Below are 24,282 nucleotides of genomic sequence, written 5' to 3'. Positions count from 1 at the left end.
AAACACCCCAGAATGCAATAATCATGGCTACTTGTTTTTACTTCTCAAAGTTAGCAGTCAGTTAAATGTACATTATCAAAAAAGGCCCAACTTTTTCATTTCTCCTCAATCTCCACATAACATACAAAAAAGACAAACCAAGACATTATAAAGCTGCACATTTTGTACCAGATACAATAATAAAATACGCAATGCTACATTAAGTGGTTAAAAATACAAAGGGGAAAAGTATATTGATTTTTTTTAAAACATCTTTAAAGAATATACAATGTTATTTTTTTTTCTTAACTACCCAAGAAATTTAGTAGAAAGTGCATTCTATATAACAAAGAAAGGAGGAGGAGAATCATTCTGCAAACTGAAAAGAAGACATGACGGAGAGAAAAAAAACATGTAAAATGAAGAATGTATTTGAGACGTCGTGTGGAGGGGCTCGTGGAAAGTCGCCAAAGCAGGAGGAACTGTCATTTTGAAGCTAAGGTCCAGATCAGAGCAAAAGTGTATTTCAGTTTTTGTTTTTTTTTAAACCAAGATAGAGGAAATTAAGCTTAAGCACACACTAAAAAAAAGAAGCGTTCTTTGTTTGCGATGGTCCCTTCCGCACTACCCGCCTCCACCCGGGATTCTCCTCCTTTCCTTGCCTAAAAACATCCACTCAAAGACACCACCTCCACCCTTTTCCTGTGCAGCCGCGACTGCACTCCGATCCACAATGCATCGTCAGTCCCACCCCCTACCCTTCCCTGCGCCTCACTCACGCAGCAGTAAAGTGCAGAGAATACACGCAAATAAAAAAAAAAAAAGGCTTAAAAAAACAACAAAAAAAACCAAGACAAAGATCCATACTGCCAAAAAAAAAAAAAAAAAAGCTGAATCACAGCAGTGAACACGACGAGGGGTGACGGGGTGATAAGCAAACATTGCAGCAGTGTTAAGACCCACAGAAATGGCAGGATAATCGCAGGTCTCAAATCCAAAAAGAGAAGGGACTAAACTACCGAGCTTAACCACTTCAGGCTGAATACCGAGGGGTGGTGTTAAAATGTACTGCTATCCCCCAAAATACGCATATATTGGGGCACACTGTGTAAAAAGCAGCTTTTGGTACAAGAGCACTGGGGACAACCAGACTGGTAATGCATGCACACATTCCCTCTGAACACACCATCAAACTGGGCGAAGAGGCAACAACCCACACTCGTGCCAAATACAAGCCCGAACGTCTCCTTTCAACAAATAAACATTCACACTATTGGCTATTACATTAATAAATGTAATTTCTCGCGCTGATTTGATCACACGTACGCCTATCTACACAAGACAGTATTAGAAGTTGTATGACCACCACCTCTTATCCTGACGTTTCCTATCATGTGCTAACAGCTGTTTATTATCTACATGACGGAACCATTCATTAGCTTAAAACTGAGCAAATTATCAGTAAAAAAAACAAACAAAAAAAACCAAACAAAATTAACATATGAATGACTCATCAGCCATCACTCTGCGTAGGCAACATTCAACAGGTTTAGACACGCGTTTGCCTGTGTGGATCCGCCGTGAACACAAACCGTTTACATAACAACAACACCCCACACCAAACCGTGGAATATAGGCTGAGAGAGAGAGGAATATGCATATTTTCCTGTTAAGAACTTTGATGAAAAAGGTCCCAGTTGTGTGTACTGTGTGTGTGTCGATGACCTTTAACATGGTAACCCGTATCATTTCGACAGCAGCGAAGGGAGGTGGGGGGTAAATCCTGATGGGGCCGAGCGTCTGGCCCCTCACAGTGGCAGTATTTGACAGTCGTCCGTTATCTAAAAGCATCTGTTGACCGACAGTACTGAAAAGATGAGGTGGCACTGATCAAAGCGAGTCAATCAGCGGCCGTGTGGTCTTTGTCTTTTTGTATGTATATGTAAGAGTGTGTGTGTGCTTGAGTAAGTGTGAGGGTGCGTTCGCTGAGGCCACATCCTGCAGTACTCCGAGTTATCATGATCGCAAATCCACTGTAGAAAAGCCAGATTGGCAAGACATGTCCAGTATGACACAATACTTTGTTATTTCTTCCTCGTGAAAATCAAATGTAAAAGCTAAATTAAGAAATATTTGATGTACTGGAATGGAAAGCACCATTTTACCATGATATGAATCTCAGACTAGGTCTAGATTCAAGTAACCATTTACAAAATCCCCCCCCCCCCATGTCCTTTACAAAAATTCTTCCTCCCCGCTCTTCTTATGGCACTGCATCTTGCTTTACTGCTGCTGCCCCTCTGACAGGAAGCCTCTGTTGTGGCCTCAGGGCAGAGAAAGGTTCAGGTAGAACCAGTATCAACATTCAATAAACATTTCTGTGGGGCCCCTAGGTTCTGCAGTATAACTGGGAGGACAGGCGGAGTATTGCTCTGGGGAGGACCTGCACAGAAAGCTCGAGTCCGTAGCCAACGCGCGATCTAAAACCAACTTGACAAGAGGGAAAGTTCAGTGACACCGATCCATGATGATCCACGAAGCCCGGGTTAATACATATGTCAACTTCCATCAGCAGCTTTTTGATGAAAAAGAGATAGTTTACACCCATCAATGTACAGGTAGAGAACTCACACAAAAAAACATTTTCTGTCGAAGAAAATGTTCAAGAAAAAAAAATTCTAGAGGTTGTAAAAGCTTTGTCAGTTGAAAGGGATTTTTCAGTTCAATGATGTGTGCACTGAGGGCTGCGCTAGTCTGAATCTTTCACGCATACACACCTGTGTATGTTTAGCTTGAATTATTTAGATCCATTTGACAGGAGCACCCTTGTGTAATGCATGTCTACACAGAAGCCGCGTTTTTTCAGTCATCTGACGGAACAGATTTTTCCTCCTTCCAGCTGTCTACACAGGTTATTCATGCTTTGAGTCTATTCTCAGGCGTTTTACGCACAAAACTACATTGTACTGGGCTCTGAGCACTTCTAAAATCTCACTACAGCGCCTGAAAGCCTCCTGTGTAGACACACACTGCTGCTACGCTTTCTCTGTAGACATGGCTTCGGGTGCCTTACGACTAAGAAACTGAGGCAGGACTATGAGAAGACGAGGATCAAGGCGAGGTTTGGTAGCAGCCTGCAGACCTGGAGCCCTGTTCAGTGGTGCTGAGGGGCTCCGGGGCCTTTGTCAGGCGGCGCCATGTGGTGCAGGTAGCTGCTGTCTTCATGCCCACAGTGGTTTAGGGGCTCGCTTTTGAAAAGAGCCGGTGGAGGAGGAAGGTGGGAGACGGGAGGCACGGCCAGGTGGTGGTGGGGGTGAGGCGGGGCGTGTTGGGGCGCACTGGAGAGGTGTTGCTGGGTGGCCGTGGGGTGAGGATGATGGTGGGAGGGCGTTGAGTGGAGCTGCACATGGGAGAACGTGTGTCCCACCGGGCCTTGTGGAGGAAGGGACGCTCCCGTGGGATTGAGGCCCAGGGACGCTGAGGTGGTGGCCGGGACGGCGGCGGAGGGCCCAGGGCCGGAGGTGGAGGAAGAGGAGGAGGTGAAGGTGTTGGCAAAGATGCGGACAGGCACAGGAGGGCCACTGGTCTGCAGGACGACGGGGCTGGTGACCCGGAAACACTTCTCTTTGTGTGCTTTGAGCATGTTGGAGAAGCGGAAGCGTTGGCCGCAGACCTCGCAGGGATACGGCTTCTCACCCGTGTGGGTTCGACGGTGGCGCTTCATGTTGGGTCGGCTGGTGAAGCTCTTCCCACAGATCTCACAGATGAAAGGTTTCTCTCCTGCACAGAATCGTGAAATAAAAGACAAGAGACCTCATCACAAAGCAGAAAGAGGGTAATTCAGAGAGAAAATGACACAAATCACACAGAACTAAATTTAGTTTAGGCTCCAGTTTCCTACAAAACCTCTGCAGTCGCTTCAGCTTTCAAATTAGAATTCCAACACATTTTGAATTCATGTTGCATCATCACACAAACCAAGAAACCTCACAGATATTCTTCTAATAAATCTCAGACATGCACATGATACAAAAAACTGGAAAATAAAGCTCTCTGGACAGCAAAAGCCCTTTTCAGACGTGAGATTCTGTCATTCAGACAGGGATCACTTTTCTGTTCTTGTTTTTCATGGCTATATTCAGACACCATAGTGACAGAGAGAGCTGCAGTGCGATATTCTTAATTAAAACGATGAATATTGCATAATAAAGCAATAACAAACAAAAGACAAACTCAAAACTAATAACATCTTATCAAACAGTCCAAAGAACTAACAGTTGCTAGTCTGATTATTCTTGTCTCCTTATTCTTAGAATTATTTAATAAAGTTACTGCTGTTGCTCCATGTGTTAATGTGCACAACTCTTGCTTTTATGGATCCTGTTGCTGTCTGACGCTGCAGGTATTTAATAAAGTCAGAGGAAAGATCAATAGAAACAGCAGGAATCAACAAACTAAACTGTCATTTTGTGTTTGACAGCTCATCTGTCCACATTGGGAGTAGTTTATAATTGCAAGACATAAATGAAGGTACCATCGCTCTCCGTCTAAATACGCAAATATGGACAGCTTTGTTGTCTGTCTAATACTGCAGCTATTTACTAAATTCAGAGGAAAAACTTCTACAAACAGCTCGAAGCAGCAAACTAAACGGTGACTCTAGGCTGTGTGAAAGCTCACCTGTCTCATGTGGGGGTAAAAGTACAGTGTGACTTGCTGCTCGGTCCTAATCGAGCCGTGCTGGGGATAATTTATAATTATGATACATTTGAGAAGTTACCAGCACTCTTGTTCTTCATAAGCAAAGAGGAACAGCTTTGGAGACACTCAGGTGGATCCTGCTGATGTCTGACGCTGCAGGTATTTAATAAACTCAGAAGAAAAAGTTCTACAATCAGCTGGAGATGACAAACTGAACTGTGACTCTAAACTGTGTGAAAGTTGATTTGTCCGATGAGAAAAAAAGTACACATTTTGGCATGCTGTTAGGTGCTGACCTGGACTGATTAATTCTAATTACAAGTTGTGCATTGCAGCTCTGTTGCTTTGCAGACACTCAGGTGGATGCTGTCTAATGCTGTAGATATTAAATAAATTCAGAGGAAAGACTCCTAAAAACAGCTGCAAGCAACAAACTAAACTGACAATTCACCTGTCTGTTGTGAAAAAGGTCGTAATGTGACTTGCTGTTGGATACTGACCTGGACTGATCCTGTCTAATTACAAGTTGTTAATAAAGTTGTCAGTACTCTTTTCTATCTGTGGAAATGTGCTCACCTCCGTTGCTTTGGAGATGCTGTGGTGGATCCTGCTGATGTCTGATGCTGCAGGTATTTATTAAACTCACAGGAAACAATTCTACAAACAGCTGGAGGCAACAAACTGAACTGTGATGCTGTGTTTTACAGCTCATCTGTCTGATGTGGGGAAAAAACAAACAAAAAATGTCACTTGCTGCTGGATCCTGATCTATTCTGCCTCCATGCCAGGGACAGTTTATTATTACAAGTTATTAATTAACTTACTGAAGCTCTTGTACCACATGTACAAATGTACAGAGTTTTCAAGCTTTGGAGATGCTGCTGCTGTCTGAAGCTGCAGGTATTTAAAAAACTCAAAGAGGAAATACTCTCACTATAGTGTTTTAGGACGAATATCTCTGAAAATGTAGAAAAAGTCTTCCCTTAACCCCTTCTCACAGCTCAGAGTACAGCTGCCTTCCTGCTAATGTGTCTGAGTGCAGTTCAGACTTGTGCAGAGGTGAAAATGTTACTTGGTTCAACTTGCCTTGGCGACTTTTACAAACAAGTTCACAGGATGCTCCTTCAGGCGTGCAGGCGATGTTGACGTCAAATTAACGGAAACGAGTGCACGTCTGAAAGGGACGAAAGTTAACTTTTCCCCCCTTTAACCGTCGCTGCAGAGAGCAGCGGTTCACTTTTAAAAATGCAAATAAGTTGCCATCTTGAATTGAGGGTCTCTGCCGTCAACCCACCCACTCCGCAGGAAGCTATTACAATTCACACTTTGAGTGGAGGAGATGTGAAAGTGAACAACAGCAGCTCCGTTGGAATGCCGCTCTCATTAACCTCCCTCCATGGAGCCACTGAATGTGCCTGCTACCACCCACACAGCCATCTATTAACAGGCTGCTGAAGGGCTCTCTAAATGCCTTATTCTGGCATGTTATGTGTGAAGCTCCTCCACACTAAATGAATATCAAAAGGTGACAACTAATGTGCTAGTCCTCTGTAACTGCTACATCGCATTGGCGCGCAATAATTCATGAGAAATCTACGTGCAGCGAAGCAAACTTCGGGCGGTTGGAGATGTGCGCTGCCTATTACAGAGCACGACTGGGTGTGTCTGCTACTGGAGGAGGCTAAATTGGTTGGTAGCAGCAGGGAGAGGAGAGGGTAGCATAATTACACATCACAAATAGAACTGAGAGGGCCAACGGAGTGCGGTGTGTCCTCCCACGACAGGCACGGCTGGAGGGAAACGGTGCAGCTCATGCAGGCATCGCTGCTCAGTTTGGACTTAGAAATAGCAATGCACCGGGGACAGAAAATCAGAGGGATGTAATACAGCATGTGTTGGGTAGTTATTATGAGCCGCAATATATGCAGGGCTCTTTCATGTACTACGCCCCTCTCATTACAGAAACTGGGCGAAGTCTGCTGCGTTCACCACTATAATGTTCGTCTTGGAAGCCTCCCATGTCTTTCTTTTTTTAGGGACTGCATGGCCGAGTCAAGAAACATCACTGTTTGGCAAAGTGTTCAAGAATTTGTGTTCAGATTTACCAGAAGCAGAATGCAAACGTCACATCTGATGAACAACAACCTCAAAAAAATGTATTTTTCAGTAAAATAGCTCACTCAGGAACCAATTCAGTCAAGAATCGGTAGCGAAGTGAAGTGACAGTTGGCAGAAAACCCTTGAAACATAATTTCTGCATGTAATGCTGCAACAGCTGAGCCAACTCGGTCTTTGTAATTTACTACAGTACGACTGTGTGCTGTAAATAGAAGCTGGAAGGGAAATATGCAACGATGGCAGGAGATACTGAAAATGCCAGACAGGCGAGACGTCTGTCTTCAGCGCAGTAAGTATCTGTTTCTAGTCATTTTGTCGGTTTTGGTTGGCAGCAAATCTTTAAACGTGAAATTCAGTGAGGGAGGAATTCTGTATTTATGCATCACTTTTAAGGTTTGTGTATGACTAGATAGTGACGTTATTTACTGAAAACTCTACCTTTGTCATTTCTGGGTGGTTAGAAACTACTTTCTCTGGAGTGGGAACGTCTTAGTGAGAAGAAACTGTAGCCTGGCAACTAAATTAAAGCTCGTTTCTTCTTAGTTTGCACATTTGTAAAGGTTCTGATAAAACCTCTGCAGCCACCGAGGCTTTAAAGCTAGAATCCTGACATATTGTGAATTCAAGCTGCATCATCACACACAAGAGGAAACTTCAGATATCTTTGCTCACATCTCAGACATGCACATGATACAAAATTGGAAAATACTGTGCCAGAGGGAACAATGACAGAGCAGAGCAGCACCTCATGTGATCTCATAGGGAAGCAGATGTAAGCAAAATCAAGACTGTGGAGGAACATGTTTGATATCATCGGGGTGGTTTCAATGAGTCTGTGAGAACACTGGGAGGTTACAGACTGGATCTGTAAAGCGCTAACATAACCAGCTGTCAGGAGGGGTAATACAAGGTTAAATTTGCCCAAAATTGCTGCAGTTGGAGCCCAACATGAAGCTCCAGGGGTCAAAAAGGGCGGCAACAACGCTGCAAACAACACTGGCCTGTGCGAGCTCACCAGATCATCTCTCACCTGTGTGTGTCTTCATGTGCTCATCAAAATACTGTTTCATGTTGAAGTCTTTGCCGCACCATTGACACATGAACTGCTTGTGTCCGATGTGAATGCTCATGTGCGAGCGCAGCTGGTACTTATACTGGAACCGCTCGTCACAGTTCTGCAGCAGAAACAACAGATAACATGCAGGTCAGTGCACCGGACTAGACACTCGTCACGTGCTTCTTTCTGCACTGCTGGACGCTATTTAAAAGTGAAATGTGGACATGTTTAAACAAATTGTTAAGGGTTTAGAAAGAGTTACAACATTGTTTCAGTCAGTTTTATGAAAACAGCAGCTGGTTTCAGCTTCAAATTCAACATGTGAAAACTCACTGTGTTTTTGCTTTGTCAGATCTGACACCGACTCAACATCTGAATGTGTCACACTGCAATTTTTTAGTTTGCCAATTTTCTTGATCATGAAATTGTGCATGTCAACAATTCATACTCTAAACAATTGAGAAAATAATCAAAAGAATAATGGATAATTATGTGAATCTAGTTAAACCCTCAGAACTTCAAAACTCACTTTCAGATTTGAAAGGAATGTTGGCCTAAAAAATACACCACAATTACATGATTTATCAAAGCCAGAAACTATAAAACCAGAAAGAATCATGAGATTTTCAACTTTCCAACTGTCCTTGAAATATTCATCTATGATTTGAAGCACTATCGAAAAAAATGGACTAAATCTGAACTTAAATGGAGATAATAAGTCACTTTATTCTACATGCCAATTACAAAAATTGTTTGCTTAAACATGATTATGTCAAAACCTAAACATTCTGTGCTTCGTGGTACAAACGTTAAGCTCTGACGTGACCAAAATTCTGAGACTTTTCGGCTGAACTGCAGGCTGTGTTTACACAGGACAGAGAAAAGACATGTATTAAAAGATATATTTAATATATGAAAAATATCATGTAGAGTCACCTTATTAGTAAAACTTGTGAGCACAAAATGTTGTAGATGTTGCTCCCAGCTTTGCAATGTTTGTAAAACAAACATTTAAAGAAATGCAATTTTGGTTTTCTTTTTAATAATGGCATTATAACTGTGTTATACAGCACAGGAGATTTTTTTGGTTCTCTCTCCTTCTAGTGACAGTTGTGCCGTTTCCACAGAGCTGCAGGATTTTATATTGACGCGAAAAATGAACCCACAGCGAGAAAAAATGTCACAGGAGCCAAAAAACACCCAGAACCTGCTTTTGGTTGGTCAAAAATAACACAGATGTAACCATTAGGTGACCATCTTTAGAGTGTACATTACTGTTATGTAACTTCTGTACATAAGAAAACAGGTTTCTGGTTTGTGTGAATACATGATGTTTTAGAAATGAGGCTACCACACAAATCAACAACAACCAGATTATTTGAGAGCAAGCAGCAACACTGTATGTTTGTACTGTGAGGCTTTCTTGGTTGGGTCCTTTCCTGAAGTATTTATAATCTCAATGGCACCACCTGACTAAATGGACGTCTGTGGGAGAACAAATCTAGCAGTTTCCATATGGCACTACAAAGGAAGGCCACTGAGGAGAAAGGCCTTTACATTACATGCACTTTAAAGCGTGTAATCACAGTGTAAGACGTCTTCAAACGTTTAATTAGAGCAGCTCCACCCATGTGCATGTTCTCTGTGTGCCATCTTGGCTTTGAGTGGGAGTGAAGTCTGCAAACTTTGTCTGAATCACAAGTCAGAGACGGCTAAGATAACCACACGTAACTACCCCGGTAGAGCAGAAATCACCTCTGAAATCCTGATGCACGACATTCTGAAGAAGAACATTTCGCCTTACATTCATGTGACGGTCCAGTTAATTTATGAATAGTGTGTGGTTTTCTAATAGCGACATGTTGTGGTCTGGTTTGGCTTCTCAACCCTGTTCCTCAGGACCCCATGTCCTGCATGTTTTAGATGCTTCCCTGCTCCAACACACCTGATTCAAATGATCAGTTCGTCATCAAGCCTCTGCAGAAGCCTGATGACGAGCTGATCATTTGAATCAGGTGTGTTGGAACAGGGAAGCATCTAAAACATGCAGGACATGGGGTCCTGAGGAACAGGGTTGAGAACCACTGCTCTATACAACTCAGATGACAACACTGTCATTCAAAATACAGAGAGGATGCTCACTGCAAGAAAGAGGCCAACTGCATAAGCTATTTCAGGTTAGTCACAGACCACATGAGGAAAAACAACACCGCTTCTGCTTTCAGGGCACACAATGAGAAATTCATCAAAACTGCAACCTCCAGTAAAACCCTTGAAGACTTCCAGTCACTCCTGAGTACCTAATACAGCTCAAAATGAATGCATTTCAAAGGACAAGCAGCAAAAGTGATAACATTTAAATGTGTGCATTCATGAAAAACAATCAGGACTTCCCTGTGTCACCAGTTTACAGGTTTAGACTCATTTTAAGTGTGAGTTGAGCAGAAAATGAATCAAACCATAACTACAAAGAGAAAAAAATGTCATTTATCTGTGGAATTTAAGGAACTGGGCTCAGTCTTGTCAGTCCTGTTATGTGAATGAACTTCGACATGCAAACACACATTTTAACAGCATCAGGAGGTGACAGGAAATACATCAGAACAAGACAAGCCTCACTCAGGTGGAAAATTCCTCCAACTGCACCTTTTCACTGAACAACAGTAAATACAAGTGAACCTGCACAAAATGGACATGATTTCTAAAGTCATTTACATGCTGGATAGGACTGTAGCTATTGCAGATTAGCCCGTCTATTATTTTCTCAATTAATAGTTGAAATGGTGAAAGATGCTGATAAGTGTTTTGTCAAAGCCCAAGACGACAAAAAGTATCCAGTTTACTGTCACAGAGAAGGAAAGAAACCAGGAAACATTCACATCTAAGAAGTCTGAATCAAATAATTTAGACTTTTTTCTGTCTCAAACCGCTTAATTGATTATCAAAATAATCGGCAATCAATTTAATCGCTGAAAACTAATCAAATGAATCACTGCATCTTTAATGTTGGATTTGTATTAAACAAGGGTGTAAAACACAAATGCATGTGATCACACTGAGGGACAGTTTACCCACAGCACAACAAACCTCCACAACACCGTTTGAACTGGTTTTCCCTTGGAATCTTGTCTATGTTCACGTAAAGCGGAAACCTGTTTCCCAGCTTTTTCTGTTTCATATCACTTTTTTGGTTCCTGCTGTGACCTCTGGATTCATACGGTAGGCTCGAAGGGCTTTCCTGCATATGCAAGAGAGCTCACTTGCATATGCACCATCATGTACCTATTTTAAATGAAATAGGAGAATTTTTAGCATCTTCCAAAGTGGGTTCAGTCCCTCACAATGAAAACTCTCAGCACTTGCTCGAGCATAAACCCTCCGATCATTGAAACTTGCAATCAAGTTTAAAATGAATGTTATCTTAAACAAATATTAATACACACAAAAACTTAGCTATCTCTGAGAGCCAGAAACCGTAAATATATAAAGAATAGTCACATTTAAAACTTTCTAATGGTCCTTGAACTACCGTAATAATGTGATGTGCGGTTTTGTTAGGAAACATAACCAAATCTGAGCTGAAAATGTGGGCTATTTCATCTTTTTATTCTACTTTTTTTTTTTTTTTTTTTAAAGGGAAAAAACATTTGCTCTATTCAGATTTTGTAAAAAAAAACACAAACATATATATAAAAATTTAAAAAGTTCTCAGTGCAGCTGAAAAGTCTTCGTGACTCAGCTCCAAACAACAGTCATGTAATGAAACTTTTTAGCTGAATCGCAGGTTGAGTTTACACAGAACAGACAGAAGACAAGCTGGGAAAGAAAATTAAAAATATAAGCAGTAAAACATGCAAAGTATGTAGAGGTACCAATTATTTTTCCAAGTACTGTAACCTATTGGCACCTATTGCACATGTTGATTCAAGTTTATTATCTCTTGCTTGTTCCTGTTCTGAGTTCTGTCTCATTCTAGTCACGGTTGTCCTGTTTGAATAGATGTGTGTGTGACTTCATGTTGCAACGAAAAATGAGCCCATGATGAGTAAAAATATCATAACAGTGAAAATTACCCAGCAAATGGCAGGAATTCAGAGGGATAATAGGCATTTTTGTTCATTAAAATGGTCAGAAATAACAGGAAAATGCACATATTTCTGTGAAATAAGACCACACAGACTTGTTGCCTTTGTTGTACGCAGACCTGTCATGTTTCCTCATTCACAGTCACCGTCCAAAGGCCTGTTCTGAAGCAGGAAAAACCATGGAAATCATACCAGAACAACATTAAGACATGTTCAACTTACCTCACAACGGAAGGGCTTCTCTCCTGAATGCTGCAGTGAGTGAACTTTTAAAGACATGCTGCGTTTAAATGACTTCCCACACGTCTCACAGGTGAATGGCATGTCCTTGGTGTGAGCTGTGTTCAGGGGCAGAAAAGCAAAGAAAAAACAATAGAAAACTGACTGCTAGGATAAAATATAACATACTGCAGATACAGAGTAGACTAGGAACTCTGAATTGAAACTGTGGTCAGCTGTGAACCTTCGTTGAACAAAAAACATCACATAAACACATCAAAATCAAGAATTTTAAGCATAAACTCACTAAATACATCATGTAAAACACCTTCAATATGAACATTAATATGTTGTGGCTCATTTTATTGAAGTGACAGCTGTGTGGTGGCTCACATTTCTACATTTCAAAGTGTTGAAGGGCAACAGGAGCTCAGAAAAACAGGACCGAACTTACCAACCATGTGCTTACGGACATGAGCCATTGTGTAGAATTTCTTCTCACAGATTTCACACGAGAACTTCTTTTCCGCATAGCCATGCACGATCTTAATGTGCTCGTGCAACGACCACAGTTTCTTGAAAGATTTGTTGCAGGAGACGCACTTTAAAAGACAAAAAAGATGACAAAAAATTAAGCATATGGTTGTTAATCGACAGTTGTTGTATTATGCACTAGCTCCCTCTGCTGGATGAAAAATATCAGCAAGGTTTTAATATGCTGAAATCTCTCTTTATGTTCATCAACAAGCAGCTTAGAAGTCATCAGGGACAAAAAGGAAAGGGGCTGTTAATTAATTTTGTCAACAAAATTAACCTTCTCACACTTTGTCGTGCTTTGCTCTATAAAACTGAGCAACAGTGAATATAACTAGACACCAACTGGAAGAAAAAGAACTAAATTAATTTCACTTGTTCTCAATTTCTGTTGACAAATCTGCACAATTCTGACCATAATCAAGTCTAGACTCTGACTTGGCCCTTACAGAACATTAAAGTTGTTTGGAAGCCATTGCTCCAGATTTATGCTTGGGGTTGTTGCCTTGCCGGAAAAATTAATCCGGTCGAGCGATGGCAGTTATCTCAGAGACTGCAGTCTGCTGCTGAGAAACATCTCCTCAAAAATCACTCTGCCTCCAATATGCAAAACACAACACCAAGGCAGTTTGCAGGAAGGGCCAAAAAGCTCAAATGTGATCAAAGAAACCACTTTTTGAACCTCCCACAGGCCTTCAAGCGAATGCTGGTCAAGATGTCATGTGAATTTTCTTTTAAAAAGCAGTCTTTCATTTCTACTTGCATAAAACTGTGAAAAACTGTGAAACCAGTTGTGTGCATATTGTTTGCCATCTCAGGCACAAACCCTGGAGCTCATTTGTAACACACATGTTTAGATGTTTGAGGACAGATTTATTAGTTTTCCTATTTTTAAAATGAACCCACTGTCTCTCTGAGGCATATTCATTCATGGGTCCTTTTGCGACAAACACTGACAACTATTGCTCTCTTTTGTTGTCACTACTGTTGACAGACAAAATGTGGCAGTGGGAGATAAAAACAAAAACACTCAGATACTTGAGAGCTTCACTGACTGTTGTGTTGTTGTGACCAGATGACAGAATAAATGGCATCTTCATAAAGAAAGCATTCATTTGAGCGTTGCCTAGCGGACAACAAAAGAGCAGTAACAGTTTACGCATTAATAAAAGCTATTTTCATCTTCATGACTCTAAGCTGTTTATTAAAGAAAGTCTTTCTTTCCAACCTGGAAGTGCTTCAACTGATTTGAGCGGCCAGGGCAAGCAGCTCAAAGAGCATTTTCTTCAAAGCGACTGAAGATGCAAATCGGGTTTCAGCAAAACAGAGGCTAAATTAAGCTATTCAAAACAGCTGTATGACCCCTGGGTATTAAAATGCTGAATCACCTTTTTTCAGTTTTAGAAGAACAAAAACCACAATGGAGCCACTTTGCTGAAATATTAACACTGACAGCAGTGAAGTGTTTCCTACATGATGGCACTTTCAGAAATCTGTTTTCACTAAGTCGCCTATAAAATCTTCTCTTATGTTCTCAGACTTAAGAATCACCATAAATGGAAAAAATAAAGTATAATTTTTAGGCAGTATTTTGGCTTCAGCTTTCTTTCTGTAGGCCAGAAACAAAACAACTCACTACTTTAACTCTTGGGCTGCAACAATGGTTTCACTGTCAAATAAATTTCTGGATTAATCGATGAGCTTTTTTGTCTCTAAAATGCCAGAAAAAGGTGAACATTTTTGATCAGTGCCTCCCAAAGCCCAAGATGATGTCCTTAAATGTCTTGATTTGTCCACAACTGAAAGATTTTCAGTTTACTGCCATACTCACATTTCATAATCTACAATCAGCAAATTCAGATTTTCTTTCTTTAGAAAAATACTCATGAATTGATTGACAATGTCCAAATTATTAGTTTTCTGCTGCAAATGTAAAATGAAATACTACAGCTGTATTTTTTTTCAAAATTGGCAACTATACTCACAAGGCATAAGCAAAAAAATAACCCATTTCAGCGTGAGTTTACTGCATCAAAATAACTAATACATCTATAAATATAGAAAAAAATTCAATAGAAATCTAATTTTGTCTGGGTATATAAAACTGGTTAGTGCCAAATGGCACAGTAAACCCTGAAAATACACCCTTTTATTCAGAAAAAAAACCAAAAATTAAAAACTAGGGCTGCACGATATATTAAATTACGATTTATGCATGCAAGAACTCACATGGTCCTCATTTTCTGTGATCAATCGACAAGAGAAGTCTGACTAGTAGAACATAATTCAATCGGATCTAAGGTTTTTTTTAGATTATTAAAAAACAGTTTGTTGACCTGCAAGCTGGAAATGTGGACAGAAAAATAAGCTAAGAACACCAGAAAAACACTGAAAAGTAAGATTTTGTTGCAAAAAAAAGAAAAGTAACATCAGCTGTATGGAACTTTCGGTTGCAGAAAATAGTAACGTTGACCAAAAAAAAAAAAAAAGATACTCTGACAGCAGTGTGTTGCAAATGTTGCCACTACATGAGGTAACACAACTAATTTGCTTAACCATTTAAATCAGCACGAGGCTCTGTATGACGAGTGTAAAGCCAGATCTGAGTGTCATCCAAAGCAAGAAAGGTACTGTGGTGTTTTGCAGGCATTTGTAAAATTAGTTTTCATTCTCTTTGTAGATGCATTTCCCTTCAAAACCACACCAACCATCCTGGAATCCTAGAGTTATTCAAGTCATCTGCTGAAAATTGACGTATTTTATCACGCTGCAATGACACTTTTTCCAAACTTGTGCAGCCCTAGTGTTATACAGATGTGATGTGCGACCGGTGTTTGCTTTACCTGGATGTTCTTCTCACAATCGGTCTGATGGTGCAAAGCGAGTTCACTCTCCAAGACAAACTTCTTGCCGCACTTGTCGCAGATTTGCATTCGCCTGTGTGTGACGTTCATGTGCTTCTCCAGGTACCAGCGAGTGTTGAACACCCGAGGACACTTTTCACACGCCAGCATCTCCTTCTCCTCCACCTCTGCTTTCCCTTCCGCCATCGCACTGCCGGTGGAGGACGGCGCCGACCTGGCCGACCTGCGCTTGCTCTTCGGAGGCTCCATGCGCTTCCGTCGCCCCCTGGTGGTCATCCCAGCACTGGCAGCACTCAGAGCCGTCCTGAGGCTTTTCCTCCGAGGCTGGCTGGGAGCTGCAGCGCTGCTTGCACCTCGACGTGTCCTCTTGGATCGCGTTCTTTGACTTTCGATCTCGTCGTCCTCCTCGTCTTCCTCCTCTTCCTCGTCGGGGCTCTCCTCGTCCTCCTCCTCTTCGTCTTCTTCCTCCTCCTCTTCGTCTTCTTCGTCGCTTCCGGCTCTCTCCGAGTCGTCCGCCGTGTTTCCAGTTTTGTTGTCGCCCTTGGACACATGAAGCGTCTGGTTGTTCAGGTTAACCTCCACGATGATCTGCTCTCGCTTGAAGCCCTCCTCTCCATCCTCTCCCTCCTCTTCCTCGTCTTCGTCTTCATCCTCGGTGTCGTCGGTGGAGCCCTCGTTGCCCGCCTGGGACCCTTGTGTGCTGACATCCTGGGCAGCTGCTCCCTCTCTGAAATACTGCTGCGGAGTCACATGTTGGGTGGGCAGCTGACCAATGCTCTGGTCTCCGATGGATGTCTTGGCTGCCATTTTATTGTCCACTAGCACAGAATAAGGCTTGCCGCCGACCTCCCTCTTGTAAAGCTTTCCCGTCAGGTCCAGGTCGGGGTTCGGAGAGTGGTAATAGGACTGGGACACCGGCGCCCTCCGTCCCTCTTCCTGTGACATCCCGCCAAGGCTGGGGACGGAAACCTCTTCCTTGAGGCTCTGGCAGGATTTCATGAAGAGGGATGGAGCTGGTGGTGGGGAGGCAACGCAAAAGATTAACTGCTGTGGTGTCTCAGTAGGCGAGCTCACCCTACAGAGGAGGGTCAGGGGACGCCACACCAATCCCCCACCCTCCTTCTGCTGAAGAGAGGGGATGAGGTAAGAGACAGTCAACCTGATTCAAAGAGAGCATCCATGCTGTCCGAGGTAAGAATCACAGTTGGAAAGACATACAATCTGCTGAAAACTTTGTTCCATTAGCTTAAAGATCTGACCGCAAAACCAAAGGCTTGTTGATGCAGAATATTTGAAGCCAAACGCGTGCAGATTCAGTTTCTCCGAAGACTTCTGTCCTGTCAGGTGTTGTGGTCTTCAGGTAAAGACGTGAGGACTTCTGCGTCTCGTTTTAAATGCCATTTACTGTGCATCACCTGTGAGATTAAACAGAGACAAAGACACAGGGACGAGATTAGAAAAAAAAAAAAGGTGCATTTCCGCTGTTTGGCGCCGCTGTGACCTGAAACTGCAGCCATATTGTCGAGCTTTCAACAGTGAGTGCCACATTTGCCCACAAATGTTTCAGTGTTGTGTGTAGGAGTTGAAAACCACAGCTTTCACAAATGAATATGAGTGAAATCAATTTCGACATGCGAGCGCCCTAAACAGTTCAAGACCACAACTGAAACACATCATTTTATAACGATACAAATGCAGAGATAGTTTACTTTCTAGAGCAACTTCCAGTTACACATCTTGGTAATTTAAGAGCATATTTACAAGACAGTATTGAAAAGACATAGAACATAAAGATGGCAAAGTCACTTCTTAACATGAGTCTAAGCTTGTTGATAGCACATTATCAGAAGCAATGAAATATGCACAGACAGATGCTTAAAAATTTTAAATGCATTATGCAAACCACTTTGAAAAGCCTTCTGTGTATTAATAGCGCTATAAATAAACTCACTTTGCCTTACATTATCTGCACAACTCAAACAGCTCAGCAGAAATTGATGGAAGAACACGGATTAAACACAAGATCGTCTTTTGTCTTCAACATCACACATGCACACACCTCCCCATTGACTGTTACTGAGCGTAGTGTAACCACAGCTGAGGAGCCTGTATTGCAAATACAACCACAGGAAACTGTATTTAAACCTTTGAGTGAAGCCTGAGCAGTGCACTTTTTGGAGCCTACAGTAATATTATGTTTATGCAAGACAAAAAATATGTAACAATGTAGAAAAATGTGTTTTCTTGGCTATATTTGCATGTCCCAGGCGTTGTACATCTGTGCTCGGGCGTCTCCGGCTGACAGTTGGTTGACCTCGTACAACCTTAAACCCCACTAACCGTTCTGAATGTGCACCGGGGCGGTTTGCTCACTAGAAAACCTCCCACAGCAGTAAGCAGAAAAACACATTTCCTTTCAAACACGACAAACATCCTCTCCTCTGTGTGTTCACAAACATCTTATGCATTACTTTTAACTAGGGACGCTTCGCTGTCTGCAAAGCAAACAGGCCAAGAGAGACTTTCATACTCAAACGCCCTCCATCGACCGAGGAAGCCTCCTTTGTTCTAATCATTAATTTATAGACATGATTAACATGTAAGGGCTTGGTGTCAGAAAAAGGAGCAAAAGAGGGGATTACAAATGAATTGATGAGCACAGAGCTACATAATTAAGGCTAACATTATTAACGCTGAATATTTGGACAGTTTTAATCACAATTATTGATTAGTGTTGTAAGTTGCAGACAAAAAAAGATCTTTGTTCTCTTGTATTTTATCCAAGTCTTTATCAGTCACCCACAAAAATACTTATTTCACTGAAGTGTCTTATTATTACTGTAATGTCTGCTACTATTATATGATTCAAACTGAACAGAAAATCTGAACAATTCCAAAGGATAGATCCACTTTTGACAGTTCAATGTGACTTTTAACTACTTTGATTTTAATTTTGTTTTTTGACACACTTTTTCAAGCTGCTCTTTGCGAGGGTGAATGTTCGGGTACTATTACTTAGAATCTGTCTTGATAAATCAGAAACTGATTTTCTTGTTCCTCCTGTTACTTCATCTTCTGCTAAAACAAAGCATACAACATCGAAGGCAGAAACAGAACTAAAGGTTTTTCCAGAAGCCAAGCGTACATAGTTGGTTCTGCCTGCACATATGAAAGCCATTTATGCAGATTTTAAATTTCCACACACATAGAAGACACACCTGTCTTCCTGTGCATGCCGACTCTGATCCTTTCTGAGAATTGGACAGAAGCTCTGAGAGCATTAAGAACACAGGGGGAGGGCGAGCTCGGCTCTGACAGAGCAACTCCTCTCACATGGTTGTCCTAGACACAAAGCCTAATAGATTATCCTGCGTCTAGATGACAGAGCAGTATAAACTGCATGAGAAACCACTGCCTGAGCCTGACTTAACAGGCAATCATCCATTCTTTTTTTAAACTCAAATGTGTTAAAACAAACATTCATGCACTTTGAAGAATATACAGGAGCTAACTTTACATTTAATTTGCTGTTCAGAATACAAAACTGAGCAAACCTGCTAAACTGACAACTGAAAACTCTCAAAAGTGCACATGTGCAAACAAACAGTGCGGTTATGTAACTGAGTAAAATCCTTCCACTGGCTTATCATAATCAATGATGAGTCATTTCAGGGTTTCACTCACTGTGAAATATTGCAATCCTTTGATGTGGGAATCAAGTAGAGCGCAGACTTCTCAATATCACTGGTAATTAGTCGACACAATCACCTTGTCAGATCGGGAGGTCAAACCTACTGGAATAACGATCGCTGGTGACTGCCGTTTTCAGTCTGGACAGCTTTCAAAGATGAACTTTGCACCCTGACGCAGAAAGAGGAAAAAAAGCACATGAATGAATGTCTCTCTGACAGCCCATTTCAGTAATCCAGAGCATTACTAATGCTCAGCAAAACTTGCGCTGAAATCAAAGTTTCTCCAGCGATGGCTAATTTATATCCTCCCTCAATCATGCTGCAGAGATGTGATGAGAAACCAAAACTCATTTCACAAAGGGTAAGCCACAAAACCAGTCATACACCGGATAGATGCTGCTGTGGCTTAAGATTTGTATGACACAGGATGGGAGCATTACTGCAAAGGCGCCATACAAACATGGCATTAAAAGCGTGCATATGTTCGCTTGGCTCGGCTCAACTGTGACAGTCTGAAGTCAGAATGCGTCACGTTTACCTCTTATTATGCAGCACTCAAATCCATGCCCCCTCTCAAGTCTAGAATTTAATGAGCTTTCCCTTTCTCAGCTTGTAGAGGATCGTGTGAGGGTTCACATTCCTCACTCGGTCCAAACTCATAAGACCTTAACCAGCTCACTGTGTGGTGCACTGCAGGGGAGCTCCATGTCCATGTAGGTATTTGGCCCTCAAGCTCATAATCTGGTACCTAGTCGAAATAATCTGTGGTAGCTATCATGGAAAAGTGAGAGGGTAAGATAAGAATGACACGATTTTTAGCATCATCACTACCTGACAGCCACTGCTAACTGGTAGAATATCTCTATTATAAATAAGAAACAAGACAACACAGGGATATTTCTCAATATTTGGCATAAAATCTAATTAAAAACACTAAAATGTGATTCAAATACGAAGACTGACTACAACAAGCAGGCTATTTAGATTAGATTAAATTAAACTTTACTGCAATTGCACAGGTTACGAAACACAGCTCAGCATCCAATTAAAGAGCAAAAAAAGCAGTCAAAGTGTAGAACAATGTAAAAGGTGGAAGTGGAATAACTTTAAGGGCAATAGGAATGAGATATACATATAGGATTTATACAGTATGAGCAGCATAAACAGTGTATTTAAGTACGCAAGACATAAGAATACCTAAGCTTAAGTAGCATATAATAGTATATGCTGTATACTATAGGGTGTTTTTAGAAGGAGCTAGAGAAAATAAAAGTGTGCTAGATAAAGAATATAAAAATATCATACGTGACAATATAAGCAGCATTAACAGTGCATATAAGTACGTAGCATATATTAATATTCAAGATGGATAAGTAATATATATTCAGTATGATAACAGTATAAACAGGTATAATAGAATAAGATGTACATAATGCAGGTGTGCAAGTTAAAATACAACATAAAAGATAAGGATAAATGACAGCATGAGCACGAATAACAGTATAAAGAGTCCATGATATGTGGATGTCCCAGGAGTAAAAGTCATGTAAATAGTATTTGTAGTATGATATAGTTTCAACAGCAAGAACAGGGTGGTATGAAGACAGAAAGTACATATATAGACAAAGACTAGCATGTTAGATATATAACGACATGAAAATATGATAAATTACAGCACAAGCAGTACTAACAGTGCACATAAGTATGCAAGATAGGTGAATATCCAAGATGTTTCAATGCTATACATAAAATGTGCAGTATGGCATGGTCTTAACAATGTAAATGGGGTGATAAGAAGGTACTAAGAATATATCATTTTGCTAGATAAATAAAGATAAGTTAGAGTGTACAAATAAAGATAAGGATGAATGACAGCATGAGGAGTAATAGCACTATAAACAATGCATGCCTGCATGTATGCAAGATACAAAAATCTCCAAGATGTATGAGTACATATATATAGTACATACAGGATGGTCTTATGATACAGAATGAAACGTGTAAAAACAGAATTAATGCGTAAAAAGAATAAGCTGTTGGTAACTAGGTGTAAAAGACGGACAGCAATATAAAGATTGATAAATGACAACATGAAGAGTTGATATCAGATGCATCACGTAAAGCTGAGAGCTATTCCAAATGTTTAAGTGGAGTAGTTTTATGGCTAGAATTAACTGTATAAATATTGCATGTTAATGTGCAAGATATACAAGTATGCAATATGAGATTCTAAAGTAGGATACAGTATAAACAAAGAGTTAGATAAGAAGTAACACAAAGACATGGATAAATGACCATATAATGAGTGGATATGAAATGCAAGTTGTGTGGATTTAGCACCAGTACTATCAATATAAAGAGTGCATATAGAATAAGCAAGATATATAATATTCAAGTAACATATGCAATATGGGTTTATACTGTAAGATACAGCATTAACAGACAGTTTGCTATATAAGTGGGAATATAAAGATAACGATAAATGACAGTGAGAACTGATAGAAGATGCACACAGTAAAGTTGTGGCGATTTAGCACCAGCATAAAGAGTGCTTCTAAGTATGCAAGATGTATAATATTTACGTAGTGTATGCAGTATGGTTTTAAACCGTTTGACACAGAATTAACGGATACAAGTTTGCTACATAAGTAAGAATAAAGAGCGATAAATGACAGTATGAACAGAGGGTGTGAGAAGCTAGATGGACATGAAACGTTCGCAGCAAGGTGTGTAGCCTGTACAAATGAGGTTATAAAGTACATTTAGGTAGTTGTAGGTGGTACTACAGTTTACTAGAAGATTTGTAGTGGAAGCTGCTGTGTGTGTGAAGCGGATAAAAGGTTAAAAACCAAAATTCAACACAGTAAAGCGAGCAGCAGTAACGTTGTGCAGGCCTGGCCAACTTAGGCTACTTAGCCTGCTAGCAGCGGTCCATAGGTGTAGACCTGCACACACATGACAAGCTAACTCGGCTACATTAGCTCAAGGTGCAGCCGTCGGACGTTTCGGCGCAGTTCAGGTCGCACTATCTGCACCACAATCGCACTGTCTTGCACCAGCTACACACTCCACGGGCTCGTATTCGCTGACACGCACTAACTAACAACAGACAGCTCACTTTTTATTAACCCCAAAACCGCCCAGATTGGGGCTAGTTAGCTTAGCATTAGGTATTTTAGCATTAACTTGATATCGGCGCTGCACTTTGAAGGAAAAGTGTGACAGTCGTGGCAGCTAAACGAGGAGCTAATGTCACGCTTTGTCAGTGACTATTATGCAAAATGAGAAGCTTTGCTAACAAACCCCCCCAACGGGGACTGTGGCTGCCGCCGCTGTGGAGGCAAACCCACTCAACTCGACACTGTCACAAAGTCAGAGCTAGCCGGAGCTGCTCACCGCGGCTCCGGGCAACCGTCGCCTCCGGTACACCGGCCGTCTGTCCGCTTGCCCGTCAGTGTGCGGCTCCCCTGTTGTCACGCGACGTAAACGCGCTTGAAACTCACTGAAAACAGCGGCGTTTTTCTCGTGTTTTGCGGGCTTACCTCTGCCGTCGACAGCGACCTCCCTCTTGCGTTCGTGCAAATCAGAGTTGCACAGATTCGGTGGGGTTTGCACGCGCGCTCCTCTCTCACTACATTCGTGCATTAAGCAGAAAAATAATAAAGATTTTTTTAAAAGGCAAAAGAAAGATTGGTTGCAAAAATACATAAACAAAAATAAAACACTGCGCCGGATTTAACGTGTGTCTGCGGAAAGATAAACCCGCGCACCGGCGTCCTCCTCCTCCTCCTCAGCCCCCGCTACGTGGCCCAGCACTGCTCTCTCTCTCTCTCTTTCTCGCGCGCTCCTCCGGTCCCGTCTGTCTGCTCGGTCTGTCGGTCGGTCGGTGGTGCGCGCGGCGGCGGCGGCGTGTCTAGGTCTCCAGACCAGACAGGGCACGGTGCGCGCCCACGCGTCCAGCAGGAATCCTTGATTGATTAAAATCATAGCGAGAAGAAAAAAGACCCCGAGGAGCGTCTTTATCCGCTCACAGGGAGGAATTCAGTCTGATTAATTTAGTCCGAGGCTTTAATAATGCGTCCGCTTGGTTTTACGAGAACATTAGAGCGGATTGTTTCTCTGGAGGCCCCTCTGGGTGTGAGGTTCTACCTGAGATTCCCACTAGAGCATCTGGAGCGTCAGACACTTCATTTACTGCAAGATGGTGGATTTTTATGCACCAGTTTGTGCATTCACTGTTCTTTTCTGAACAATTTAGTGTAATATTAGAAGCTGTTACTAAATTACAGATGATAAGTAAAATCACAAAAAAGCATTAATTTTCATGTCAACTCTACAAAAAAGAAAAGAAAAAGGTCAAAATTGTTTTTAAAAAAAATGCACACCAGGAGTCAGTCTATGTTTTTGCAGATATTTGTCATTATTTGAAAGAAAAGTATATTCCTGACTGAGAAATTGTAGATAATACAGATAATATTTTTGCACCAGTTTGTGCATTATCTCCATGCTTCTGTAGAAACAAAAACAAAAACAAAAAACAAGAAAAACAAACAGTTGTAGTTTTATTTTTTTTATATTTTTGAACAACACAAAATTATTTTTCTCGATTTTCTTAAATTATACATAACTACTAAAATCACAGAATAAAGCATCGATGTGCATGTTAACCCTAAAAAAAGAGTCTATATTGTACAAATATTTGACATTATTTGAAAGAAAAATATATTAAAGACTGTGAAATATTAGACCACCTTAGCAAGATGTCTGTGTAGGTTCTCATTCATCCAGGTCATGGTTATCCAAAGTAGTTTAAATCGATCCACTGCACTTTAAGAAAGTTCCTTTGAAGAAGCCTCTTGGATGAGAGGTGAAACGTCTTCAAGGAAATTTCTTTAAGTCCAGTGGATTGATTTAAGCTACTTTGGATTAGACCACCTTGTTTTCTCCAATTTCCTGTTCATTTTAATGCCTGGTATCACTAAAGGGTCATTTGTTTGGACAAATATAATGATAACAACAAAAATTACTCACAA

General features: G+C 41.2%; 1 protein-coding gene across 4 annotated transcripts; it reads right to left on the bottom strand.

The window, feature by feature from the left end:
• Positions 1-21: 21 nt before the first annotated feature.
• On the bottom strand, positions 22-23,117 carry znf652 (zinc finger protein 652). Of its 4 annotated transcripts, none has more exons than XM_022209527.2 (7): positions 22,792-23,117; positions 19,242-19,418; positions 15,537-16,972; positions 12,614-12,761; positions 12,163-12,278; positions 7,829-7,973; positions 22-3,759 (listed from the first exon to the last, which is right to left on the bottom strand). In XM_022209527.2, exons 3-7 carry the CDS (start codon positions 16,554-16,556, stop codon positions 3,134-3,136), a joined length of 2,055 nt encoding a protein of 684 aa, XP_022065219.1. In that variant the 5' UTR covers positions 16,557-16,972; positions 19,242-19,418; positions 22,792-23,117; the 3' UTR covers positions 22-3,133. The 4 variants fall into 4 exon arrangements, with proteins under 4 accessions (XP_022065219.1, XP_022065220.1, XP_022065221.1 ...); XM_022209528.2 differs by lacking the exon at positions 22,792-23,117 and adding an exon at positions 22,646-22,782; XM_022209529.2 differs by lacking the exon at positions 19,242-19,418.
• Between the last annotated feature and the right edge of the window lie 1,165 nt (positions 23,118-24,282).

The sequence above is a fragment of the Acanthochromis polyacanthus genome, chromosome 21, assembly GCF_021347895.1.
Source record: "Acanthochromis polyacanthus isolate Apoly-LR-REF ecotype Palm Island chromosome 21, KAUST_Apoly_ChrSc, whole genome shotgun sequence".
Taxonomy (NCBI): domain Eukaryota; kingdom Metazoa; phylum Chordata; class Actinopteri; family Pomacentridae; genus Acanthochromis; species Acanthochromis polyacanthus.
This window is presented reverse-complemented; position numbering and strand designations above follow the sequence as displayed.